At 41.5% G+C, this 22,909-nt stretch overlaps 1 protein-coding gene across 2 annotated transcripts in view; it reads left to right on the forward strand.

Moving 5' to 3' along the window:
• zanl (zonadhesin, like) overlaps positions 1 to 21,700 on the forward strand; it is a 34,221-nt gene extending 12,521 nt beyond the window's left edge. Inside the window, exons 23-53 of one of the 2 annotated variants that reach the window (XM_034139658.1) lie at positions 246 to 389; positions 1,231 to 1,338; positions 2,521 to 2,690; positions 3,800 to 4,002; positions 4,180 to 4,324; positions 4,953 to 5,200; positions 7,137 to 7,314; positions 7,506 to 7,614; positions 7,701 to 7,795; positions 7,891 to 8,067; positions 8,968 to 9,173; positions 10,549 to 10,693; positions 11,316 to 11,413; positions 11,528 to 11,674; positions 11,769 to 11,933; positions 12,058 to 12,185; positions 12,783 to 13,054; positions 13,439 to 13,647; positions 14,413 to 14,557; positions 14,674 to 14,921; positions 14,996 to 15,125; positions 15,213 to 15,414; positions 16,100 to 16,261; positions 16,445 to 16,575; positions 17,295 to 17,497; positions 17,584 to 17,719; positions 18,604 to 18,744; positions 19,968 to 20,061; positions 20,249 to 20,293; positions 20,484 to 20,518; positions 21,407 to 21,700. In XM_034139658.1, the coding sequence (XP_033995549.1) occupies positions 246 to 389; positions 1,231 to 1,338; positions 2,521 to 2,690; positions 3,800 to 4,002; positions 4,180 to 4,324; positions 4,953 to 5,200; positions 7,137 to 7,314; positions 7,506 to 7,614; positions 7,701 to 7,795; positions 7,891 to 8,067; positions 8,968 to 9,173; positions 10,549 to 10,693; positions 11,316 to 11,413; positions 11,528 to 11,674; positions 11,769 to 11,933; positions 12,058 to 12,185; positions 12,783 to 13,054; positions 13,439 to 13,647; positions 14,413 to 14,557; positions 14,674 to 14,921; positions 14,996 to 15,125; positions 15,213 to 15,414; positions 16,100 to 16,261; positions 16,445 to 16,575; positions 17,295 to 17,497; positions 17,584 to 17,719; positions 18,604 to 18,744; positions 19,968 to 20,061; positions 20,249 to 20,293; positions 20,484 to 20,518; positions 21,407 to 21,462 (4,675 nt within the window). In that variant the 3' untranslated portion in view covers positions 21,463 to 21,700. The remainder of the gene's footprint in view (positions 1 to 245; positions 390 to 1,230; positions 1,339 to 2,520; positions 2,691 to 3,799; positions 4,003 to 4,179; positions 4,325 to 4,952; positions 5,201 to 7,136; positions 7,315 to 7,505; positions 7,615 to 7,700; positions 7,796 to 7,890; positions 8,068 to 8,967; positions 9,174 to 10,548; positions 10,694 to 11,315; positions 11,414 to 11,527; positions 11,675 to 11,768; positions 11,934 to 12,057; positions 12,186 to 12,782; positions 13,055 to 13,438; positions 13,648 to 14,412; positions 14,558 to 14,673; positions 14,922 to 14,995; positions 15,126 to 15,212; positions 15,415 to 16,099; positions 16,262 to 16,444; positions 16,576 to 17,294; positions 17,498 to 17,583; positions 17,720 to 18,603; positions 18,745 to 19,967; positions 20,062 to 20,248; positions 20,294 to 20,483; positions 20,519 to 21,406) is intronic. The other variant, XM_034139659.1, reaches the window with a different exon arrangement.
• The last annotated feature ends 1,209 nt before the right edge of the window (positions 21,701 to 22,909 follow it).

A 22,909-nucleotide genomic window follows, 5' to 3' on the forward strand; every position in this document is an offset into this window, starting at 1 on the left:
CACATAAGCATCTTTTCAAACTGTAGGTCAGAGGTCACACAGATCTGCTATTCTTAATACATCTTCAATCCCAACATTCTTTAGTTTTATATAAACACTACATTGATGATGCCCTGACGCAGATGAAGAGATTTCTGCATTATGTCTCCAGAATTCCATCCAAGGGCCAAACGGTTTTTGACCTTTTAAGTCTTCTTAAGACATTCCTCTTTATCTCTTAATTCCATCATGACTTGTCCCTCCAGCTCCTACTATGACCAGATGTGTGGCCTCTGTGGAGACTACGATGGGAAACCAGACAATGACTTCACCAAACCAGATGGCGTTCTGGTAGGAAATGTCAATGACTTTGGGAACAGTTGGCAGACGGAAGAGGATGAAGATGACACGTGAGTTTATAATCATTCATTTTCATGCTGGAATTTTCTTTGAACGTTCTTGGAATTCACTTAAGGTCCGAGCATGTGATTGAACTACATGTGACTAGGCTCATGGACACTATAATCTACTGAGTTACTAACAGTTTGAGAATGAACGTTAAAGAAACACATTACATGAGCTATACATTGTGTTGGGAAAATACTGAATGTACTCTTCTCATATCAGAGTAGCACATGATAACAAAGGCCCTACGTAGCTGTGTACGTAACAGGATGGATGATTACCTAGAAGAGCATCAGGACTGTTTTAGGCATATGATAGCTATGGGACAACGATTAACATGATGATTCAGCCTCTATGGAGATAGACATATGACTGACATGTTTATTGCTTACGCAGGCCTTAGCTAATCTGAACTAAGCAAAGAATACTGCTTTGAACCGGTATACATGTATCTTGTTGTGACTGAATAACACCCTATCTTGTATATAAAGCATGTCAAGGACACTATTTGGGGAAACTATTTTGTCCCATGCAGCTCTGTATGTGATGACTACTTCCATTATTGCAAGGATAATAAATACATCCTGATATTGAAGCTCAAGCCAGTGACGAGTGATATTTTCTTAACACATTGTATGGATTTATACTGTGCAATGGGCTATTTTAAGCACAAATACATGTTATTTGATCAAATAATAACGTTATGTTTACATACATTATTATAAGAATATAAATGTTATATTGCCAAAAATGCACGTTGGACTAGTGCCTGAGAATAAATCAAATTGAAAGGACAGTTGATTGTTTATTTGTACTTGACCCTGTTGGTGTGTTTGTGTTGATCAGGTGTACCCCGGGTACCAAGCCGGACCCAGACTGTGACCCAAAACTGGAGGCTGAGGTGGTGAAACCGGAGAAATGTGGCAAAATCAAAGACCCTGCAGGACCCTTCAGGTGAGGAAACTGATTTTTCTCTTCCCAATTATTCAATTCCTTTTTAAAGGGACCTGAGCGAAAACAATCACCCTGCTGAGATACAGATATATAATCTGAATAATCCCATTTTATTTTCATATCATTTTTAAAGTCCTTATTAAGGCTCAAAAAACTTTCAGATTTTACATTTCCCATAATGCAACTAGGTAGTGTGTGTTTTTTCTAGCAGGTAAATGCTTGCAACTATTTGTATTGGTTCTAACCGGAAAAGGGCATAAAGCAGCTGGTACCATATATATTGTTTTAAGAATAAGACAAATGTATCTTCTTATTCTTAGATGTTGAAAATAAATCCAATCTTTGCAATAATGACAGAGAATCTTTGTTATTTTATTACCATTCTGTTACATTTTGGATTAGAATAAAATATTAGTTTTTGTTCAAAATCTTTCATAATATATAGAAATGCATGTTCAAAATGTATAATGATAAAAATAGAGTTATACATTTTTAACATGTGATGAATTAATCGTATTGATTATATGATAACATTTTACATTTCAAGTAGAATAATAAATATTGAAAAAGTTAAATGAAACAGTGTGAATGCCCTTACTACAATCATCCAGTTTGTACTGTAAGCATTCTGTCATACATTTTAATTTCTCAACGTATACATTTATTGTATATGCACTTCCTGTTCTTTGCAATGTCAGCACTTATGTATCTTGAACTGTATCAGATAACATCAACAGCTCCGGACAAAGGGTAGTTAGAGGGTGTGGCTGTAGATACTCCTATCAGTCTGAGCATACTGACACTTTGTGGGTTCAATTTAGAAAGTGGGTGTTTTATTTTGAAAGCGTGGAGGAGACACCGATTGTGTTATATTTACGACAATAAGTCATTTATCTGTTCCAGATTACAGTTATAGCTTGTTTTACATAATAAATAATTACAATAATAGCATTGAACCACAACACCCACTCATACATACATACTGTTAATGTAAAAAATGTGTTGGGTTGGGTTGTTAAGGAAGTAGTTTATTGTTTTCATATATTCATTTTCATATCAAAAATGGTTTCAAGGACCGATTAGATAGAGAATGCTACATGTGAAATCGGCATTATGTCATGAGTGTATCTTTTCACTGTTTTGAACCATCTGCCTGACCTTATGAGTTTTTTCTCTATCCAGGGAGTGTATCAGCAAGGTGGACCCCACTCCGTTCTTCCAGAGCTGTGTGTACGACATGTGTCGGTTCAATGGCCAGCAGCATGTTCTGTGTGACCAGCTCCAGGCCTACACTGACGTCTGCCAGAGCGCCGGGGCCAAAGTCCACCAGTGGAGGACTCCAACCTTCTGCCGTGAGTTTAACTCAGTGTTTCCTCAGAGGATCTTTGTCTTCTCTGCTTTGCCTTTGTGGGGGAAACCTCTGTGTAGCAATGCAGGAGGAGTCACCGACTCAAAGGAGACACGGGGAGAGCTGGAGCTTTGATGGCAAACACTGATGGGTTTATTTAGGAGCTTCGGCCGGAGAATTCACAAGACATGTCAAAGAGTCAGAGGTTCTGACTTCACGGTAGAGTTGCCACGTCAATTCTGAAGAACTCTAACCCAGACCCATGTATTTAGCTAGTTCAGAGAGAAAAATCAACATTGTGCAGAACAAGATAGAATCATAACACCTCTATCAGCTGACGCCAACAGGCAGGAACAGGGAGACAAAACACTGAGAGCACAGCAGCCAAGGTTACAGGTGTGTGTGCTCAGTCAGGACAGTATGAACTGATAAACTGGGTCAAAGTTATGGGTCTTGGAAAATATTTCCCCAACAGCCTTGAGTTTTCCAGTAATTTGAAAGGTCTATTTTGTATAAAAAAATCTTCAATAACAGAAAGGTACTATGTTTAGTTGTAGAATCGGATAGAAATAATTTAAATGTAACTGTATTTCATTTTAGTGACTAGACCTTTGGCTGTAGGGTGGGCGATTGATCCATCATGTCCAAAATGAAATATAATTACATATGACACATTTAATTCCTACCTAAGGACCGTTCGACATGTTTACTCTTAGGGCTGGATGAATTGAACACTGACCCTCTGATTGGTTGACGCAAATTTACTCCACCAAACATTAGCATGTTAGCATTGAAATTGCCAGCAATACAGCACCACGCTGTCATCATATTACTATTTCAACTTTGATACAGGCTAAACATTAGCATGTTAGCATTGAAATGGTCAGCATGACAACCTGACAGTTTGTACGTTTGATTCATGACAACTACAAAAGTTAAAGCAGCAAACTTCAGCACTGAGCATGCGGAAGAGCCAAAAACTGCAACTACTCGTATTATCACTTGAGGCTGGCTCCAAAAATGATTTAATCCCCATAGACCCCCATCTTTAAATACTCAACTTTACACCAGAATAACACTGTTATTATACCCTGTCTCTGTCCCTCCATGCAGCCCTGGCCTGCCCCCCCAACAGCTCCTACTCTCTGTGTGTGAGCTCCTGTCCCGAGACCTGCCTGGGTGTGGGGGGGTCTCCCGGCTGTCAGGACGTGTGTGTGGAGGGCTGCGAGTGTAACCCGGGCTACATCCTCAGCAACGACAAGTGTGTGTCCCTGAAAGACTGCGGCTGTGTGGACCCCAGCGGAAACTATCACCCTGTAAGTGCCTCATCCCATAAGTATGAACACACCTGGTATTTATTTTGAATGTTAAAATGACAGTATTGTTTAGTTTACCACAATTAAATGTATCTGATCTAAACAATGGTGTGTCTTTGGACGTGTGATGCATTTAAATTGGTCGTATAATGTTTCATTTTCATTTGTGTGTTTCAGGTGAATGATAACTGGTACCTGGAGGGTTGTGAGCAGAAGTGTGTGTGTCACAGTGGAGGTTCGATCCAGTGTCAAAACACCAGCTGTAAACCATCCACTGAGAGCTGCCAGCTGCACGAGGGAGAATATGACTGCCGTCCTCTGGGTACGTTCAACACACACACATTTTTAGTGGACTATTTATTTATCAAGCACTGGATTCTGGATCAGTTTCTATTCAAGTTATTGAGATCCACTGATTCACAATCAGAGGTGGGAAGTTACTAAGTACATTTACTCAAGTACTGTACTTAAGAACAATTTTGAGGTACTACATTACTTGAGTATTTCTATTTCATGCTACTTTATACTTCTACTCCACGACCTTTAAAAGGGAAATAATGTAAGTGTACTCCAATACATTTGAAATGATTTAAACATTTTAAAAAAAGTCAATCAGAACTTTGTTTTTGTACAACAGTACTTGATGCAACAATATAATCTAGAAATACATAAAGGCCTTTTGTGCACAATGATTACTTTAACTTTGTATACTTAGAGTACATGTTGATAATACTTTTGTACTTTTACTCAAGTAAGATTTGAATGCAGGACCTTTACTTGTAATTAAGTAATTTGACAATAATGTATTGGAACTGTTACTCAAGAAAAGCATCTGAATGCTTATTCCACCACTGTTGATAATATCTTGCATCGGGAATTCCAATTGTGAGAAAATGTAGGAAATATGCATGCAACATATGAATAACTCAATTCCTCCCTCTCTTTTACAGGAAGTGGTATCTGCTCCGTGTCTGGTGATCCCCACTACACCACCTTTGACAAACGCACCCACAATTACATGGGGGCCTGCTCCTACACCCTGTCCAAACCCTGCAACGAGTCCTCGGGCATGCCCTACTTCTCTGTGGACACCCAAAACGAGCACAGAGGGAGCAGTAAGAAGATTTCCTACGTCAGGGCCGTGGTGATCAACGTGAACGAAATGACCTTCATCTTCGGGAAGGGCCGCACAGTCCAGGTACGCTGCCTCACAGAGCAAGTGGTGCTTTCAAAAAACTGTACATTTGATGTCTTTTTGTAATGACTTCTCCTTGATCTCGCTGAAAAACATCATAAGAACAATGAAAGATGGGAGAATTCATAAGGACTTAGCTTAGCCTACACTTAGCTACATAATTAGCTAAGTGTAGCTAATCGGTAGATGTTATTGATGTTGGTGTGACGTGAGTTTCTATATTGCGCCTGCTAGAAATAGTTGGACGCATAATTCTTTATATTTTCGTAAAGGTAAAAAAACCCTAAGCTAAAGAGCATAAAACAGAAGACTTGAAGCACCTTTGATAGCCTTTGAAAAATGTGACCTGTTTTGTAATGGATGCCACAAAGATACTCCCGGGTCACTAAACCATCATTCTACAGCAGGGGTAGCCAACACGGTGCCCGCGGGCACTTAGTCGCCCGCAGGGGCAACGTGAGTCGCCTGCGGGGCATGTTCTAAAAATAGCTCGCCAAGCAAATCCAAAATGTATAAAATACACAAAACAAAAAAGGAAATGTAAATAAAAGAATCTACCCTATGCATAAACGAAACCTAAATCATAGCGAACTCTATCTACTTACTACAACTCTATATCTATCTAACACCCCTCCTCCCCCCACCCCCACAATGAATATCGACCAATCACGTTCTTGCTTGATTTGCGGGACCAGCGTTGCAGTCGGGAAGAAAAGCAATGTGGAGTGGCACCTCCCCGCTGATTTTCCTTCTGGCAGAATCTACACAACACATCAGCCCCATTGAACAGCCTATCATGCCAGCCTATACAACACATGGGGGGCAGAGTTTTACTCTGTGTGTTTTGCAACTTGCATATATATTTATTGCACTTGACGCACACACGCATGGCGTAATTTCCACCTGGGAGAGGGGGGGAAATGTCCCCCGCTCTTTTCGAAATCCCGTTTGTGTCCCCCCACTTTACAAATATGTTTATTATTATTTTTTAACGCAAGCCGTCATCGACACGGAGGAGCACACAGCCTCTGTGAGCGAGCGAGACAGAGGGAGAGAGAGGGGGGGGGGGGGAGAGAGAGAGAGAGAGAGCGAGCGAGAGAGAGAGAGAGAGAGAGAGAGAGAGAGAGAGAGAGAGAGAGAGAGAGAGAGAGAGCGAGAGAGAGGGGGGGAGAGAGAGAGAGCGAGCGAGAGAGCTAGGGAGAGCACACCTTTATCTATTTAATATAGATTAAGTAAGAAATCATTCCAATGTGTATAGGACAGTAAAAAAATTAAAAAAAACAGTTTGAAAGGGGAGTGATTAGTAAAATAAGCATAAATAAAATAAGCTAACATAAGATAAGAATAAACCAGTTGAAATGATTTGTTATTGGTTGTGATCATATTCTAAAGATGTTTGGATTATTGAAAAGTATACAGCTCTCTTTCATCTGAGTGTTGAGAGCTGTATCCATCAATTTATGTTGTGCTCAAAGTGCTCCAGATTGATGCATTTCACTTCAACATTTAAAAAAAATCTTCCCGGGGGTGCATGCCCTCGGACCCCCCTAGAGGATGTGAGGTCCCCCCTGGAGGAGGTGAGGACCCCCCTAGAGGAGGTGAGGCCCGTCCACCCCCAAATAAAGCAGGTTAAAATAATTAAATAGCATACATGTTCTTTTAGTAAACACTGAAAACGGGTCCCACAGACCCAAACAGCACACAAAGGTTAAAGGTAAGCATATCATAATGTTAAAATGTGCTAAATATATACACTGCAAAAAACAAAAACAACAAAAGGGGTAAAAGTAGCCCCCGACTTGTTTTATTTTTTTAAAGTAGCCCTCACCCTAAAAAAGGTTGGTGACCCCTGTTCTACAGTATACCACTGGTTTCAATGAATGGCTCCATATAGACACTCTTTGGCTATCAAAGACTGACACATCGCTGTGTTCTTCAGGTGAATGGAACAGCGGTCGTTCCACCTGTTTCCACAATCAGAGGAGTTAAGATCTACTTGAGTGGCAAGTTCGTCGTCCTGGAGACAGACTTCGGCCTGAGGGTGCGCTTCGATGGTAACCACCACGCTGACGTCACCCTGCCAACCTCCTACAACGGCCTGCTCTGTGGCATGTGTGGTAAGAGCTGGGTCCCATTTCAGGCCCCTGATACTACAGTAAACCAGAGACTATTCAAACTATTGAACTGATTTGTCCAATCCTTTATAAGTGCTACTTCCACTGTATTTGACTAAGTGTACAGTGGTTCTCCAAACCAAAACTACCAGACCTTTTTCAGCATGTTGACTGAGTCTTTATGTATTTTTAAGGAAATTTCAATGGAGACTCCAAAGATGACAACCTAAAACCAGACAATAAGCCGGCTGCTAACACCAACGAGCTGGGAGACAGCTGGCAGGTTCCTGACCCTCGACCTGAGTGAGTCACAGTGATTAATACATAAACACATAAGACAAAAATCAGTACTTTACTGCATTTTAATGAATCATCCGCCTCTTCTCCAGCTGTACCAATGGTGGAGAACAGGAGGACTGTGATGACAAGGTGGAGGCAGAGGCTCAGAAGCCCACCAGCTGCGGCATGATCACAGATCCAAACGGTACGGCCGATACCGATGTGAAAGTGACCGTTTAGCCAAATGAGTTTGTCTGCAATTCCCCTCAACTACATGTCTCTGTCTTATCTCGACCTCAGGTATCTTTAAGCCCTGCCACTCCGTGGTGTCCCCCGGTCCATACTTTGAGAACTGTGTGTACGACATGTGTGGCACTGGAGGTCAGACCGTGGCCCTGTGCCAGGCCATCGAGAGCTACGCCGACATGTGCGCCTCCGCAGGAGTCCCCATCGCATGGAGGAATAACACCTTCTGTCGTAAGTTTGTGTGTCGGTGTGAAGAACAGAAATGACCTTCATAGAACGATTAGCACCAAGTTTATCTAAAACCACAGCTATTTGGTGTTTGGTCCACAGCTATTTGGTTGTTAGCTAGTTTCTGTACTTGCCACATAGGCCGCTGTTAAACAAGACACAAGATCCAAGGTCTTGGTCATGCAAAAAACAAGTCCTATAGTTCAGACCCTCCCAACTCCTTTCAGCTCAATCTTTAAACAATTAATCAGCAGGATTCGAATTTGATGTGCTCTACATATGGACATTTTGCCATTTAGCATTTCGACACACTTATTAGGCATTTGAGCAGGATGCCATCACCCTTCTAAGCAATATGACCAAAATAACATTACATTTAATAATAACTGACGTGTAGAGGCTAAGCCGACGCTGTAGGCCACTGAGGTGTTGCTATTGTTTACATAAATTACACACACTTTAGCCTGTCAGGTAATAGGTTTACGGTTTATCAAGTTTCCAACTGAACACTCAGTCCATTTGTTTTCCATTACTGTTTGATACTTAGAAACACTACAACTTAGTTTCCCGTGTTTGCGTATGTGTGCCCGGGTGTGTGGTCAAAAACTCACCGGATTCAAACATTGGTTCCTACCTTTACACCATGAGCGCTCATTGGCTCCTACATGACGCTTATCTAAAGTGAATAACAATAAGTGCAATCAACCATGAATATAAAATGTTAGAACAGCATGAACTCGGCGAGTACGTAAGCTTAAAAAAAATTTCAGTACAACAACATTGAGAGTCGCGAGTGTGAGAAAAACTATTGTGGATTTGCATTTGTGGAAAAAGCTGTATAACTGCAAATATTTACAAAAGAAAAACACACTTGTAACATTGCAACTGCCTTCCTCTCTCCAGCCCTGAAGTGCCCCCCCGGCAGTCAGTACGACCCATGTGGCCCCGCCTGCTCCCAGCCCAGCTGTCAGGACCCTGCAAGCCCCGGCTCCTGTAACTACCCCTGTGTGGAGGGCTGCGTCTGCAACCCCGGCCTCGTCCTCAGCGGAGACAAATGTGTCCCGATCAGCGAGTGTGGATGCACTGATGAAGACGGGAAGTACAGGCCGGTGAGTGCAGAGGGTAGAGGCTTCCGGATAGTATTTTGTAGGGATGCTCCGATCCCCAATTTTGGGGCCGATAGCAGATCGCCGGAATCAGTATCGGCCGATACCGATCGCCGATCCGATCGAGTGGGCGGGGCCTATGGGGATCTTCCATTTAAAGTGATGTTTAAAACTCAGTTAATGGGGCTCATTCACTGGCGCTTCCACAAACAACAACCAACATAATTATTACATTCAAATGAAGTATAGTTTACATTAACTTTGGATAATAACACGGGAGAAATTAGCGGAAGCGCTCTCTTTTCCTCTCTCTCCCTCTCTCTCTCTCCTGACAGCCTGTCAGTATCTCCTGCAGCTCACTGATCCAGTAATGAGTGACCCGACAGTGAAGAATGAATATATTTATAACTAGTTTAGCTTGTTCCAGAGGTAGATAAAATAGCTAAGTGTGTTAGGTCTAACTCTTAATGTGTGTTCTGCTCCGCTCACCGGTCCGTCACAGCGGGTGGAGCTGCAGTATTTCTGCTTCACACACGTTGCATACCGCTATTTTATTGTCATTTTCGGACACTTAAAATACTGCCAGACTAGTGAAGCCATTTTGGCGAGCTTGTTTTGTCGCGCACAGAGAAAAGTGTCATGTATTTTACGTCATCATTTTACGTCATGCGATTGGCTCTCGTGATCGGCATTTTTAGAGAGCACCGATCGATCGGCAGAGAGTGAGTATCGGCCGATATCGATCGGCGGCTGATCGATCGGAGCATCCCTAGTATTTTGAACCCTGAAATGTTGAGTAAACCAACGTTTTATGTTAGAAATGTATAGTAGGGTCCCCAGCACATAGAAACTGCCAGATGCTAACTTCCATATGTTGGGCAATTTGCACAATTAAGTTGCATTAATTAACATTATAGACTATGTGGATAATAGTTTTTAAATGGTTTGGTCGATCTGGATAATTTTGGAGTGGTTTTTTGATTTCTGATATGTTCATGGACAAAAATGGCAGTTTGAACCAGACGGTGGCCCTGTTTGTAGTGTGTATTTTGATGAATTTGTTGTCAATTTTAAAGTTTTACAAAGACCCAAAACTTTGATTCAACATCCTCAATAAGCTCCAAGACCACTCATGAATTGTCGAAATCGACCAGGCCATTTTTGTAGCTATTGTCTGCATATGCTACTTAACGCAACTTGTGCTAATTGTGCAAATTGCCCAACATATGCATGTTAGCATCCGGCAGTTTCTATGTGCTGGGGACCCTACTATACATTTCTATCATAAAACGTTGGTGTACTCAACATTTCAGGGTTCACTATGCTGGCAACTAGACGGCAGAGAGATGTTTGAACATGCTTTTCTGTTTGTGTGTAGGTTGGAGACGCCTGGTTCTCAGAGACGGACTGCTCGGAGCGCTGTAAGTGTAACGGAAACAACAACATCACCTGCGAGCCCTGGCAGTGCAGCCCCGCTCAGGAGTGTAAGGTCGTAGAAGGAGTACTGGACTGCCACTCTACAGGTACACTGAACATCACTCACTACTAGGCTTGGGGAGCAACAGATTACATGTAACGGGATGACGTAATCAGGATTAAAAACAACATAACTGTATCATAGGTAGACATACTGCCTTTCATTTTAGATTTTTTATTTTGACTACTTCCATTGCAGTTGGTGGACACATTAGTTATGAAACGCAAAGTATGTGCTGGTTTTTAATTCATGTGTTAAACTAAAATCGCATTTTAAACTAATATTCTGTAGGCGTTAACTATAATTTAAAATGACACCATTTTGTATCCTTTAAATCTTGGTTTCTTCTTTTCCAAGGTCACATTGTTCTGTTGTCTTACATTATACACTTAAGTAAAGACCCATCTTATTGATATTTCTTGAATTTATTTGCATTGCATTTGATATTGAGGCAATCCAAAAGTAATGGAAAGTAATCAGGTAACATTACTTTTATACAGGTAACCAGTAACTGTAACGGAATACATTTTAAAGTAACCCAGCCAACACTGTTATTACACCTGAAGCCAAAATGTGAAGTATTTCTTTATATGAAATTTCGTATTTTTTATAGTTTGATCAGTCTTTAAACCAATCGACAATTTTTTTTTCTTTTCTCCAAACCTCAGGAAAAGGAGTGTGTCACGTGGCTGGAGACCCTCACTACTACACCTTTGATGGTGTGATGCACACGTACATGGGCACCTGCACTTACACACTTGTGGAGGTATGCGGACATTTCTTTTTTAAATGTATACACGTCTGAAATATTTTAGCCAGTGTCTGTTTTGTGAAACAAAAAAACATATTGCTTGAAATGACATTTTTCTGTATCCTCTAGGTTTGTGACTCGACCAGGGTAACTCCCTTCAAGATCGTGGCTAAAAACGAGGAGCGTGGCCAACCAGAGGCCTCCTATGTTCGCTCTGTCAAAGTCTACCTGCCTTTTGACAACGTGGTTGAACTGCAGAAGAGCCGCAGAGTGACGGTAAGGAACATTTTTCATAATAAATCGACCCAGAATTGTTTTAATGTAATGATAGCCATGTTGACTGATGTCTGTTCTTTGCATCTTGTGTTAGCTGAATGGCCGGAGGGTGCGAACACCACTTTCCATCGACGCGGTCGGAACCAAGGTGATAAGCAGCGGGTCCTACAGTCTGCTGGACACAAACTTCGGTCTACAGGTGAAGTTTGACGGAGTCCATCACCTAGAGATCACTGTTCCCGGAGAATACTACAACAAGGTATGAAGACATGAGACATATTTCCTTGCACCAAAGACTAATTTGTACCATTCTAACTGTATTCTTGCCCATGAATATGCTACGAGATGCAACCTTAACCCATATCAACCTTTCTCCACTCTAGCTGTGTGGCATGTGTGGCAACTACAACCACAACTCCACTGATGACAACCTGATGCCCAACAAGAAACCAGCCAAGGATGTGATTGAACTGGGCAACAGCTGGAAGTCAGATGGAGACAGTGATTCCGGGTCAGTGCCTTATACATCGTCACTAAACTAATCTGCATTCTGCATTACGTATCAGGGAAAATGTATTTCCTCCCAGATTATAGTTGCAGTTATACATGGTGAACATTATACATTGAAAGAAAAAATCACAACTAAAGTACTTGGTTAGGTTTAGTAACAGATTATGGTTTGGTTTGAATAGGTATGTTTGTTATGTAACTTAAGCTACATATGTTGATGGGAATAAGTCCATGTTGACTATTCTTTACACATGGCAAACGACCCATCCATCCATCCTGTCCTCCTTCTTAAGCAATTGTATGAGCAATGTTTATAAATGTTACTGACTGCAGTTTAGTTTCATAGGAATACAATCAAGAAGACCAGGCTGCGTCTAACGTTTTCCAACCCATTTGAGATTTAACCACGGCCACTTCCACATTATAAAAAGCATCAACGCAGCGTCAGAGCGTCACCCTTTTGAGTTTTCAGCTATAGTCGCTTCAAAGAGAGTAGATTATAAAAAATGCCCTTTTCAAAAAGTGTTAAGGTTAGGATAGGTCTAGAGCAGCCCTGACAATCCTGACTTAACCATTCTTCCAACATTCTTCCCTTAAGCTGTCAGCCAGACACTCGCCCAGACATCCACCCTAACTGCACCACAGAAGAAGAGACGCTGTACGAGGCTCAGTGTGGCAACGTCATCCTCTCCGACCGATTCCAGCCCTGCCACTCACTGGTGCCCCCCGAGGCCTTCCTGGGTAACTGCATCTACGACATGTGCGAGTACAACGGCATGCAGGCCACGCTCTGCGACAACGTGGAGGCCTACGCCGCGGCCTGCCAGAGTGCCGGGGTCACCATCAGCTGGAGGAACAACACCTTCTGTCGTACGTCAAGTCCCACTCGTTCACAATTTGAATGAACCTTCCAGTTTTGCTCTTTTATACAACTGTAATATGCAATATATACACTTTTTTTTTATTCACACCAAAAAAAGTGTATATATTACCTAACCCTAACCCTTTTTTACGTGCTAACCATAATTTTCTATAATTCTTATTTTATTGAATTGGTTTCATTCTTAGCCATAGACAAGTACTTATTTGTCTTTATTTTTTTGTATTACTAATGTGTGCTTTTTCCTCATATGTAACCTGTTAGCTACTTTATCATTGCTTGCCTTTTATCTGCTATATCACTTTTGCTGACACGCTGTACTATTAAAGGGATTCTGATTCTGATTTTCATACTTTAATTTTCCCTCTCTGCAGCCGTGCCGTGCCCTCCTAACAGCCACTACTCAGACTGCACCGCCCCCTGCCCCCCCACCTGCTCAGACCTCTTCCCCATGTCCTGCCACCTCCCCCCCACCTCCTGTGTGGAGGGCTGTCAGTGTGATGCCGGATACGTCCTCAGTGACACCAAGTGTGTTCCTCTGGACAAATGTGGCTGTCTGGGCTCCGATGGAGAGTACCACGATGTGAGTGAAACACACTGCTGCTGGCCGATTGCTGTGAACAGGATCTGATAATATAGATTCAGAACATTAGATATACACAGAGTATTAAAAGTGCAGATGAACTTAATAGATGTAAGCATGGACCCAGAAAAAAACATCTGTATCTGTAGTTTCCAGCCTAGGATCATGACCCAAAGAAAGAAAGTTTATAGAATGATTGAAGATAAAAGAGTAATATCTACTGTATTAGTTCCAAAACAATTCCTAAGCATTTTCATTAAAAGATCTATGATATTTAATGTTATTTAATCTTACATTTACAAAATGATGTAAGGAAAAGTTTATTTAAAGCAAATTTTACATTTCTTCCACGTTTAGCTGACCTGCTAAATGCCAAATGACATACTTAGTTTCAAATATTAAAGTTCTTTTCATTTATTACTGTACAATGTGTTAATTTTTTTTGACTTAAATGTAAGTAATTTTTTCTTTAAAATGTCCGATATATTCAGATCTTCCATTGTTTTCAATCCTTCAGATTGAACAATGCCAATAACAACAATGTATAAATGTCATGCATTCACAATATCCTTCCATTGAACCTTTATTGAGTTACAATTTGCACATTATTCTTCAGTTGGTGGTGCAAGTTGTAGTGCCTGTCAGTCTTATCACCATCAACTGAAGCTCCACAAATATGACTTCAATCATATAAAGATTGTTACACAGAGCAATCGATCATTGTATTTATATTATATATAAATTGTGTGTTGTGTTTGTGTGCAGGTTGGAGACTCTTGGCTGACGGAAAAATGTACTGACATGTGTACCTGTGACCTCGGTGGCAAAATCACATGCAAGGCACAAACCTGCAATTCCAACTCAGTGTGTGCTCTGGACAAATATGGAGACGTCTACTGCAAACCCACCAGTGAGTCCACCACGCTTCACCTGTAGTAATCCAACATGTTGTAACAAGGTGGAAAATATAAGTATTGCTTTTAAGTCATAACTAATTTTCACCATTTCATTGATACTATCATCTAGAGTTCGACAAGTGCAGCATCTCTGGGGACCCTCACTTCCGAACATTTGACAGCTTCACCCATCACTTCCAAGGGCCCTACACCTACGTCCTGGCTCAGGGCTACAACCTGCAGAACTCGATGGCTCCCCTGGTGGTGAGGGGGAAGAACATCAGGCGTGGGGGGAACAGAAGGATTTCCTTCCTAGATCAGATGTACATCGACGTTTACGGCGTCAACGTTCGCTTCCTGCAGAAGAAGACCGTCCTGGTACGTAGTTTTTCTTCTTCTGTTTCGTTTTGCCTGTAGTAAAAAGTACATACTGAAATATTGTGTCTCTGTAGGTGAATGGTGAGCGTGTTGCCCCTCCTCTCAGTCCAGTCGATGGTCTGACCATCACCATGAACTCCAGGCAGGTCCAGCTCACCACTGACTTCGGACTCACTGTACGCTTTGACGGCAACATTCGTGGAGGTAAGAGAAGAAGAAACTGCCCACAGTGACAGACTGGGCCTGTTTGTGAATCCACTGAACCCCCTCCTCTGTCTCTCTTTGTATCAGAGATCATTCTGCCCAACACCTATAAGAACTCCGTCAGAGGGCTGTGCGGAAACTACGACGGATTCACCAGGAACGAGTACATGAAGCCGGACGGATCAGTGGTCAGGGACCTGAACAATTTCGGAGAGAGCTGGAGGGTCAGTGACCGACAGGCGGAGGGAGTGAAGATCTCCAACCTTCCTCAGACAGTCCACATCCACAGGTAGGACAACCACCAGGGTCACTGCTGTAGCTGTAAATACACCTTCTAAAGCTGTAGATGTTGACTGAAAGTTGGAAAACACCAAGGTTCCTGAAATGGGGATACATTCTTGACTTTAAATAAGTGGTCGTTTATGGACGGAAAGGTGTAGCATTGGGATAGGAAGAACCAGTAACAATTTTGAGGAGATCCGAATCACCGGCATTATTCTCAAATACATTTTAAGCTTGCGAAAAGGCCTTGGCAGAGGTCTGCGCTCCCTAAGTAATAACCTTTTAGTTAATAAGTTATCAATATAACACTTTAAGAAGTTACTGAATAAGTTTATAGAAAAGACAAATGATCAAAAACTATTTTTTAACATTGTACAACAGGTGAGGGTCTTTATGTTGGGTACGAAATATACCTAAACATTTTCATAATCTCGGAACCTTGGTTTTCTATCCACATTTCGTGGTAATCTGGTATACAGATATCGGGACACCTTAAATATTTCTCAAAGTTTATTGATACAACCCAATATCACATTTGTCTCAGGGGGGCTTTACAGTTTACACAGAATATGAATACGACAGCCTCTGTCCTTAGACCCTCACATCGGACAAGGAAAAATGGAAAGAATTGTTTTGCCATAACTGTTTTCTTTGTCCTCTATCTTTCCATCCTTTTGGCTATTTGTCTCTAGGCGAGAGGTGGAGACTGATCCAGACTCAGGGTTTGAGACATCGGACTGCTCTAAGGCTCAGCTCGATAACTACAACAGTGCGACTCAGTGTGGAGCGCTGTCTGACTCTAAGGGCCCGTTTGCTGTCTGCCATGCCGCCCTGCCACCTAAAAGCTACCAGGAGTGAGTATTCTGTGGAGTGTGTGGAACCGGAGAGAGTTACAGTACAGTGTTTGTGTTTTATGCTCTGTAAGTCGGCTGGATTTGCTCACACCGGTGTGTGTGTGTGCGTGTGCGTGTGCGTGTGCGTGTGCGTGTGCGTGTGCGTGTGCGTGTGCGTGTGTGTGTGTGTGTGTGTGTTTGCAGTGACTGTGTGTTCGACCTGTGTGCGGAGGAGGGCAGTGCGGCGCTGCGCTGTGCCAGTTACGAGGCGTACATAGCAACCTGTCAGGAGGCCGGAGTCAAGCTGGGCTCCTGGAGGCAGCAGCTGGGCTGTGGTGAGAGGCTGAGCACACACAGAGTCACCCTGCATTCACATCATGGGGGAACACCAGAGGGGTCTCAGTGTCAGACGCATGGTAGAAAGAGGACTTTGTTTGGACCTGGACTCATGTAACACTGACTGTTTGGGAATGCATGCTTCTGATGTCACAGACATAATACTGTCTGTACTGTATGAAAGTCAATAAGAGTAGAGCTGTGTGGTAATAATTGTTTAAGTCACAATTATGCAGTGGTGGAAAGTAACTAAGTACATTTACTCAAGTACTGTACTTAAGTCCATATTTAAATTACCTGTACTTTACTTGAGTATTTCCATTTTATGCTACTTTATACTTCTATCCCACTACAATTTGGAGGCAAATATTGTCCTTTTTACTCACTTATTTTATTTGACATCATTAGTTACTCTGCAGGTTAATATAGTTTATTTATGTCTACTTTTGTACTTTTACTCAAGTTACACTTTCATTGCATGACTGTTAATTGTAACGGACAATTTCTACACTGTAGTATTAATAATTTTACTTAAGTAAACAATCTAAGTACTTCTGCCACCACTGCACTTATGTGCATTTGAGAAAATGCAACCACAACTTGAGCTGATTTCAACAGTCTGCACATAGATTTCCCCCCCAAAAAACTATGAAAAACAATATAAAAAACATACGCAATAATTCACACGAGATGGTGTTGTGTTATCTCTCTCCCCCAGCCCTCTCCTGTGACGCCAACAGCTCCTACACCACCTGTATGTCCCCTTGCCCCGCCTCCTGCGCCGATCTGGCAGCACCCTCTGAGTGTGACACCACTTCCTGTGTGGAGGGGTGCCAGTGTGCCGCGGGCTTCGTCATGAGCGAGGGGATCTGTGTGCCGTACACACAGTGCGGCTGCACCTTCCTCAACAGATACTACACTGTAAGAGGCCTTATGGAGTTATAATCACTGTGTGTCACAATGTCATGATGTGATTTTATTTCAACTCTTTTCCCTCCCTCCTGCAGCTGGGGGAGAAGTTTGTGACTGAGGACTGCTCTGAGACCTGTGAATGCACCAGCACAGGCGCCGTGTGCCAGGCCAAGGCCTGCCAGGGCGGGTACCTCTGCACCATCTTCGACTTCAAACGGGACTGCTTCAGAGGTGCGTGTTTGTGCTTATAATTATTTATCATTTACTCAATATCATTTCAGTGTAAAGTCTACTGATTCAGCCCATATTCTGCCACAATGTGATTCTTCTCACATCAAAGAAAAAACATAACCAAAATGAATGATGGCAAAATCTGTGACATTAATCAGATTTTTTCAAAAGATTACATTTTGGTTGGTTTTTAGCCTTTATCAGAGTAGTAGATTTGAAAGGGGTGGATACAGGGCCGCCCCTCCCTACAGGCAGATCACGCAGACTGCATGGGGCCTCACCTCGCGGAGGGGGCCTCATCTTGCAGAGGGTTAATTCTTCATTTTGCGGAGGGAGCCTCATCTGAAGCGCAAATGTGGCGCACCTACAGTGTAAGCGCGCCACAGAGGCTCCACTAGCAAAAAAATGTCATCTGTGGAAGCCGTAGTACTGTAAAAAGCACGACCAATCATTTTAGCCGGCCCGGCTAAAATAACTGGATGGCCTACCTGCCTGTCAGCCTTCCATCCTTGCACAAACTTATCATTGGTCATGTGTGCGTTTGTGTGTGTTGGAGGAGGGGCTCTGTAAGGAAGTCTGAAGGAAGAGGCAGATTTTTTCCGGTTGTGTACTTTCAAATTCTAGCGCACTCGAGCTGGTTTCTCCATTCTTACCTACCCTACCTTTAATTTGGGAAATAAAATGGTTATATATGGATATAACTAGCCATACATATTGAATTGGATGAAAAGTAAAATACATCTTGTCAATCACGCTGTTGCATTTTTATATTTCTTCACCCCTATGTAGTACTGCAACACTGCAAATGCTAAAAAGATGATTGTGAGAGAAAGAAACAAAATCAATGTGTCAAAAAACTAATTAATGTTTTGTTCTGTGTTTAGCGAGTCCCTGTCTGGATTACCCCTGTCTGAACGGAGGAGCGTGTAAGGAGGCCAGCAACAGCACCTACACCTGTCTGTGTGCGGACGGATTCCAGGGAACAAACTGCGAGGTGGAGATCACAGAAACCGGAGGAGGACTGGGTACGGCAAGCTCAATAAAATCATGCTACAAGAAAAAAGTTTCCCTACTGATTCAATTTACAAAACCAATGACTAGTGAAAAACTATGATATTTAGGTGACACTTGTTTATTATACTTCTGCCGTCATAATTTTACTTTTTATTCAGTTTTAAATGCCATACTCTTGGTTGTTTTGTATATTTATTTTAACCAGATGAACGATTTTAGTCACGAGATAGCAGGAGCTTCACCCTGCTGAAAAAACCAGCATAGACCAGCTTAAGATGGTTGCTGGTTTTAGCTGGTGTTAGCTGGTGTTAGCTGGTGTTAGCTGGTGTTAGCTGGTGTTAGCTGGTGTTAGCTGGTGTTAGCTGGTGTTAGCTGGTGTTAGCTGGTGTTAGCTGGTGTTAGCTGGTGTTAGGCTGGTTTAGTTGGACAAGCTGGCCAGGCTGGTCTTGCTGGTTCAAGACCAGCCTGACTAGCTAAGTTGGTCTAAGCTGTTTTTTTCAGCAGTGCACTTATCAGATAAACAGATAGGCTACTTCTTTATTTAGTGTTTTATTTGTTGTATTCAATGGGTCCATTTGTTTTGGAGAGGAATTATATATATTTGTGGGAAAGTACACTCCCGGTAAAAAACCTCCTGATGTCTGGATGTTAAGTGAACAGAGAAACAAGCTAAACAAACGTTAGCGGTTAGCTCGCAGCCACAGCATCACAAAACACGGATATTTCACGTGATACTGCTTTATTAAGTGTTGAATTGGTTGTATTCACTATGTCTGTTTGTTTTTTTAGAGTAGAGGGTCATATTTTCATGGATAATTCAGCTCCCTGTACAAAACCTTCTGAACATCTGGATCTTATCAAGGAAACAAGCTAAACAAGCTTTAGCGGTTAGCTTGCTGCCTCTGCATCCTATGTCTAGCAAACACCATTAGAAAAAACAACATGTTTTAACATGAGACTGCTTTATTCTGTGTTGTTATAAGTTTTAATTACTCATACTTTGTTTTGGAGAAAATAATTCCTCTATTATGCATTTAACTATTTAGCAATGTAGCGCTAATTGGGGGCTAACCTGCAGATCAACAGACTAGCCATTTTCTGTTTTACAAATAAGGACGATGTGCAAAAGAGATTTAAACTACATTTTGACTGAGTGTCTTTAGTTTTCAACTTTTTTTGGAGAAACACAGAGTCAAAGTTTTGGTTTAATTAATTCGTCATTCTATTTTTTCAGAAACCAAGTGGATTATCCTGATCGCAGTCCTGGCATCAGTCGCCGTCATCGCAATTGTGACCGCCATTGTGTGCGTTTGCAGACGGAAATCCAAGTAAGTACACTGATATTATGGGCATTTATCAAAGCGTTTGTGTGTAGGATGTGAATAGATGTGTGGTTCTGCGTGGCATTACTGCTGACTGACACTTCACAGCCAAAGGAAACTGCTGCTGTCCTCTACAGACTGAATACACTCTAACCAAGGCAAAGATAAATAAGTCAAATGAATTTCATTGCAGGTCGTTTGTTTATGTAATTCAGAGAAAGCAGTCGTCTCTATGGGGGTGAGAGAAAATTACAGTGTCATCACCTTTTTGGGATATTTCTGGGAGCATACTGTATCAGCACGGAGGAGGGACTGACTTCACTCTACCTTTACTTTCTAACCATATTTACCACCTCCCCTGCAGGCACAAATGTTGTAATCACGTTCATTTCTTTCAAACACTCACATCTGTTATCTTCTGTTCGCAGGAGCAAGGGGAAAAAACTAAGCCTGACATCAGCAAGTAAGAATTTTCATTATTGTTCAAGGAAATTAGCCCAATTGAATGTCATGTTAGTCTTTTGTATAAAAAAGGGGAAGTAGATACAAGGATTTGCTTTATTAGGACCAATAGTCTCCTAATAAAGTGGTGCAGTAGTGAGCCCTAAAACCCGAAAGACTTAGCATTTTACCACTTCTTGTTGCCTCGTCACAAAGTCAATCGTTTTTTGAACGCATTTGTAGAAGGTCTCTAGTTAACACAAGCTTACGAGACTTTCGCGTTTGTACCACGACATAAAATACGTCAACAACACTCCTAAAACTCGGAAAGGAGTTCGCATTTTATCACTTCTGGTTTCCTCATCACTCAAAGTAAATCGTTTTGGAACAGATTTGTGGTAAAGAGGTCTGTGATTAACATAAGCTTATGAGATTTTCAAGTTTTTTTCCACGACATAAAACACATCTGAATGTCTGAACCTTCTACTTGTCATAAAAACCCTAACAAGTAACCAATTAAACTACCAAATGTCATCCAGCCGACACGAGCCCACTTTGAGCTTAGCGGTGGTAGCCGTGCGACCGTAATGTAGTTTGTTTATAGCACTATATTAGCTTTTATTTTTGCTGATTGCACATACGATTCAAAAATCACAAAGTGGCATTAATATGTGGAGATTAGCCTGCTGAACAAAACTTGTTAAGTATCAAAGACGTGTGTTGGCCACAAAGCTTGTTGTATGCAATACACCGAAATGTTGACCTGTTGCTATGCTAAACGTCGACTTCCATTTTGGTTGAATGCCTGTAGACAGATTTCACTTCTTTATGAACATCTACAATAAAACTATCATATAATTACTGATGCGATCATGTGTGCAGTTCTAAAATCTATCTTTTTTCTTTTTAGGTGTCCCATATGCAAACATAGATGAACCAAAGACTGAAAAAGTGACTGCGTTGTGAGCTGTTTACCTGAATCTAACAAACACCTGCTATATGAGACCAAATGTGTTCTGAAGATAATTCAGCAGCAAGGAGGAATACAACTGAGAAATGAAGGAAGTGTTGTGAATATTATAGATATTGTTCATGTGTTTTGCTGTATTAACTTATGCTTTAAAGAATATCATTTTAGTCAGATGTGTACGTTTAATTTACAGAAAAATGTGCCTTTAAGTGTAATGTCTTTTTTTGAATGAAATGCGTGCAGAAAAACATGTGTTTGTCTTTGTTGAACAGTGTCATCTTTACAGAAAACAGTTACCCTTACCATTTCCATGTACAAATATAATCTTACTGGAAAAGTTTGTACTGTTTAGATTACATGCATTCTTTTAAAAAATAACTTACAATTTATATAATCTCATCCTTATCATGATTTCTTCCAAAGCTCATTGCAATAAGAGCTCACTGGTAAGGTTGGCCGGACGTGACCATTGTCCCCAATTATTTTTCTCCTTACACATCCAATGTATGGTTTATGCAAATCCACAGAAGAAACTTGAAGTCATGTTTCTGCTCAATCTTGACTCGCTGTTTGCTACGCTGGGTTTTAGAGATATGGAAAAGGAGGAAAAGAGAGAGGGTTGTATCTGCTGACACATAGTGAGTCTCTTTACACCCCAGGGACACATATTCATGTGTAAAATGACATAATAGGTGACCTTTAACCTCTTTAATTGTTTGGCTTGTGTGTCCAGTTTATTAGAGCACTACTGTTGACAAAGTTGGTCAGTAAAACAACTTTATTTGACCAAGTCCACCTGGTTTTGTGTCGCTTACTTTTCCCTCAACGAGATGGGAAGTAACAGTATGTTTAAATGCCATCACTTACTCCTGCCGTAAAACAATGAGGATGAGAGAGGAACATTACTTTAAGACTATACTTTTATAACATTTCTACAGAAACTAAGTTTTCTTTAGAACAAAGTCGACGGACATGCTTCCTTTTTTGTAACTTCATGTTTGTATTGTCTCAAGGCAAGTGTATGTGCATGTCAGTATATATATATATATATGTGTGTTGTTGAGGACACAAGTGTTAAATCCATGACTAGATAAAGATACATCACTTTTTAATAGAGAAGCATGGTGTTTTCAGAATTCCTCCATTAGCTTGTATACCACATTGCTAACAAAGAAAGTACAATTGTATATCTCTTGACCCGGTGCCAGAGTAAATCTGCAAAGAGGTGATTTACAGGGAAGGCAATAAAGCGGTATAAATCAAAAACATATGAACAGCATGGCCAACAGCAATGCGTAAAGACGCACGCCGCTCGCAAATACGCTCAAACCAACAGCAACATACAAACCCACTTTGCAACCGCGCATTGAGTGCACGGCGGCTCAAACACTGGTAAACATCGTGCATGAGCTTGTGTGTAAAGTCAATAATTCACACCAGAAA

The sequence above is a fragment of the Trematomus bernacchii genome, unplaced genomic scaffold (assembly GCF_902827165.1).
Source record: "Trematomus bernacchii unplaced genomic scaffold, fTreBer1.1, whole genome shotgun sequence".
In the NCBI taxonomy this organism is placed as follows: domain Eukaryota; kingdom Metazoa; phylum Chordata; class Actinopteri; order Perciformes; family Nototheniidae; genus Trematomus; species Trematomus bernacchii.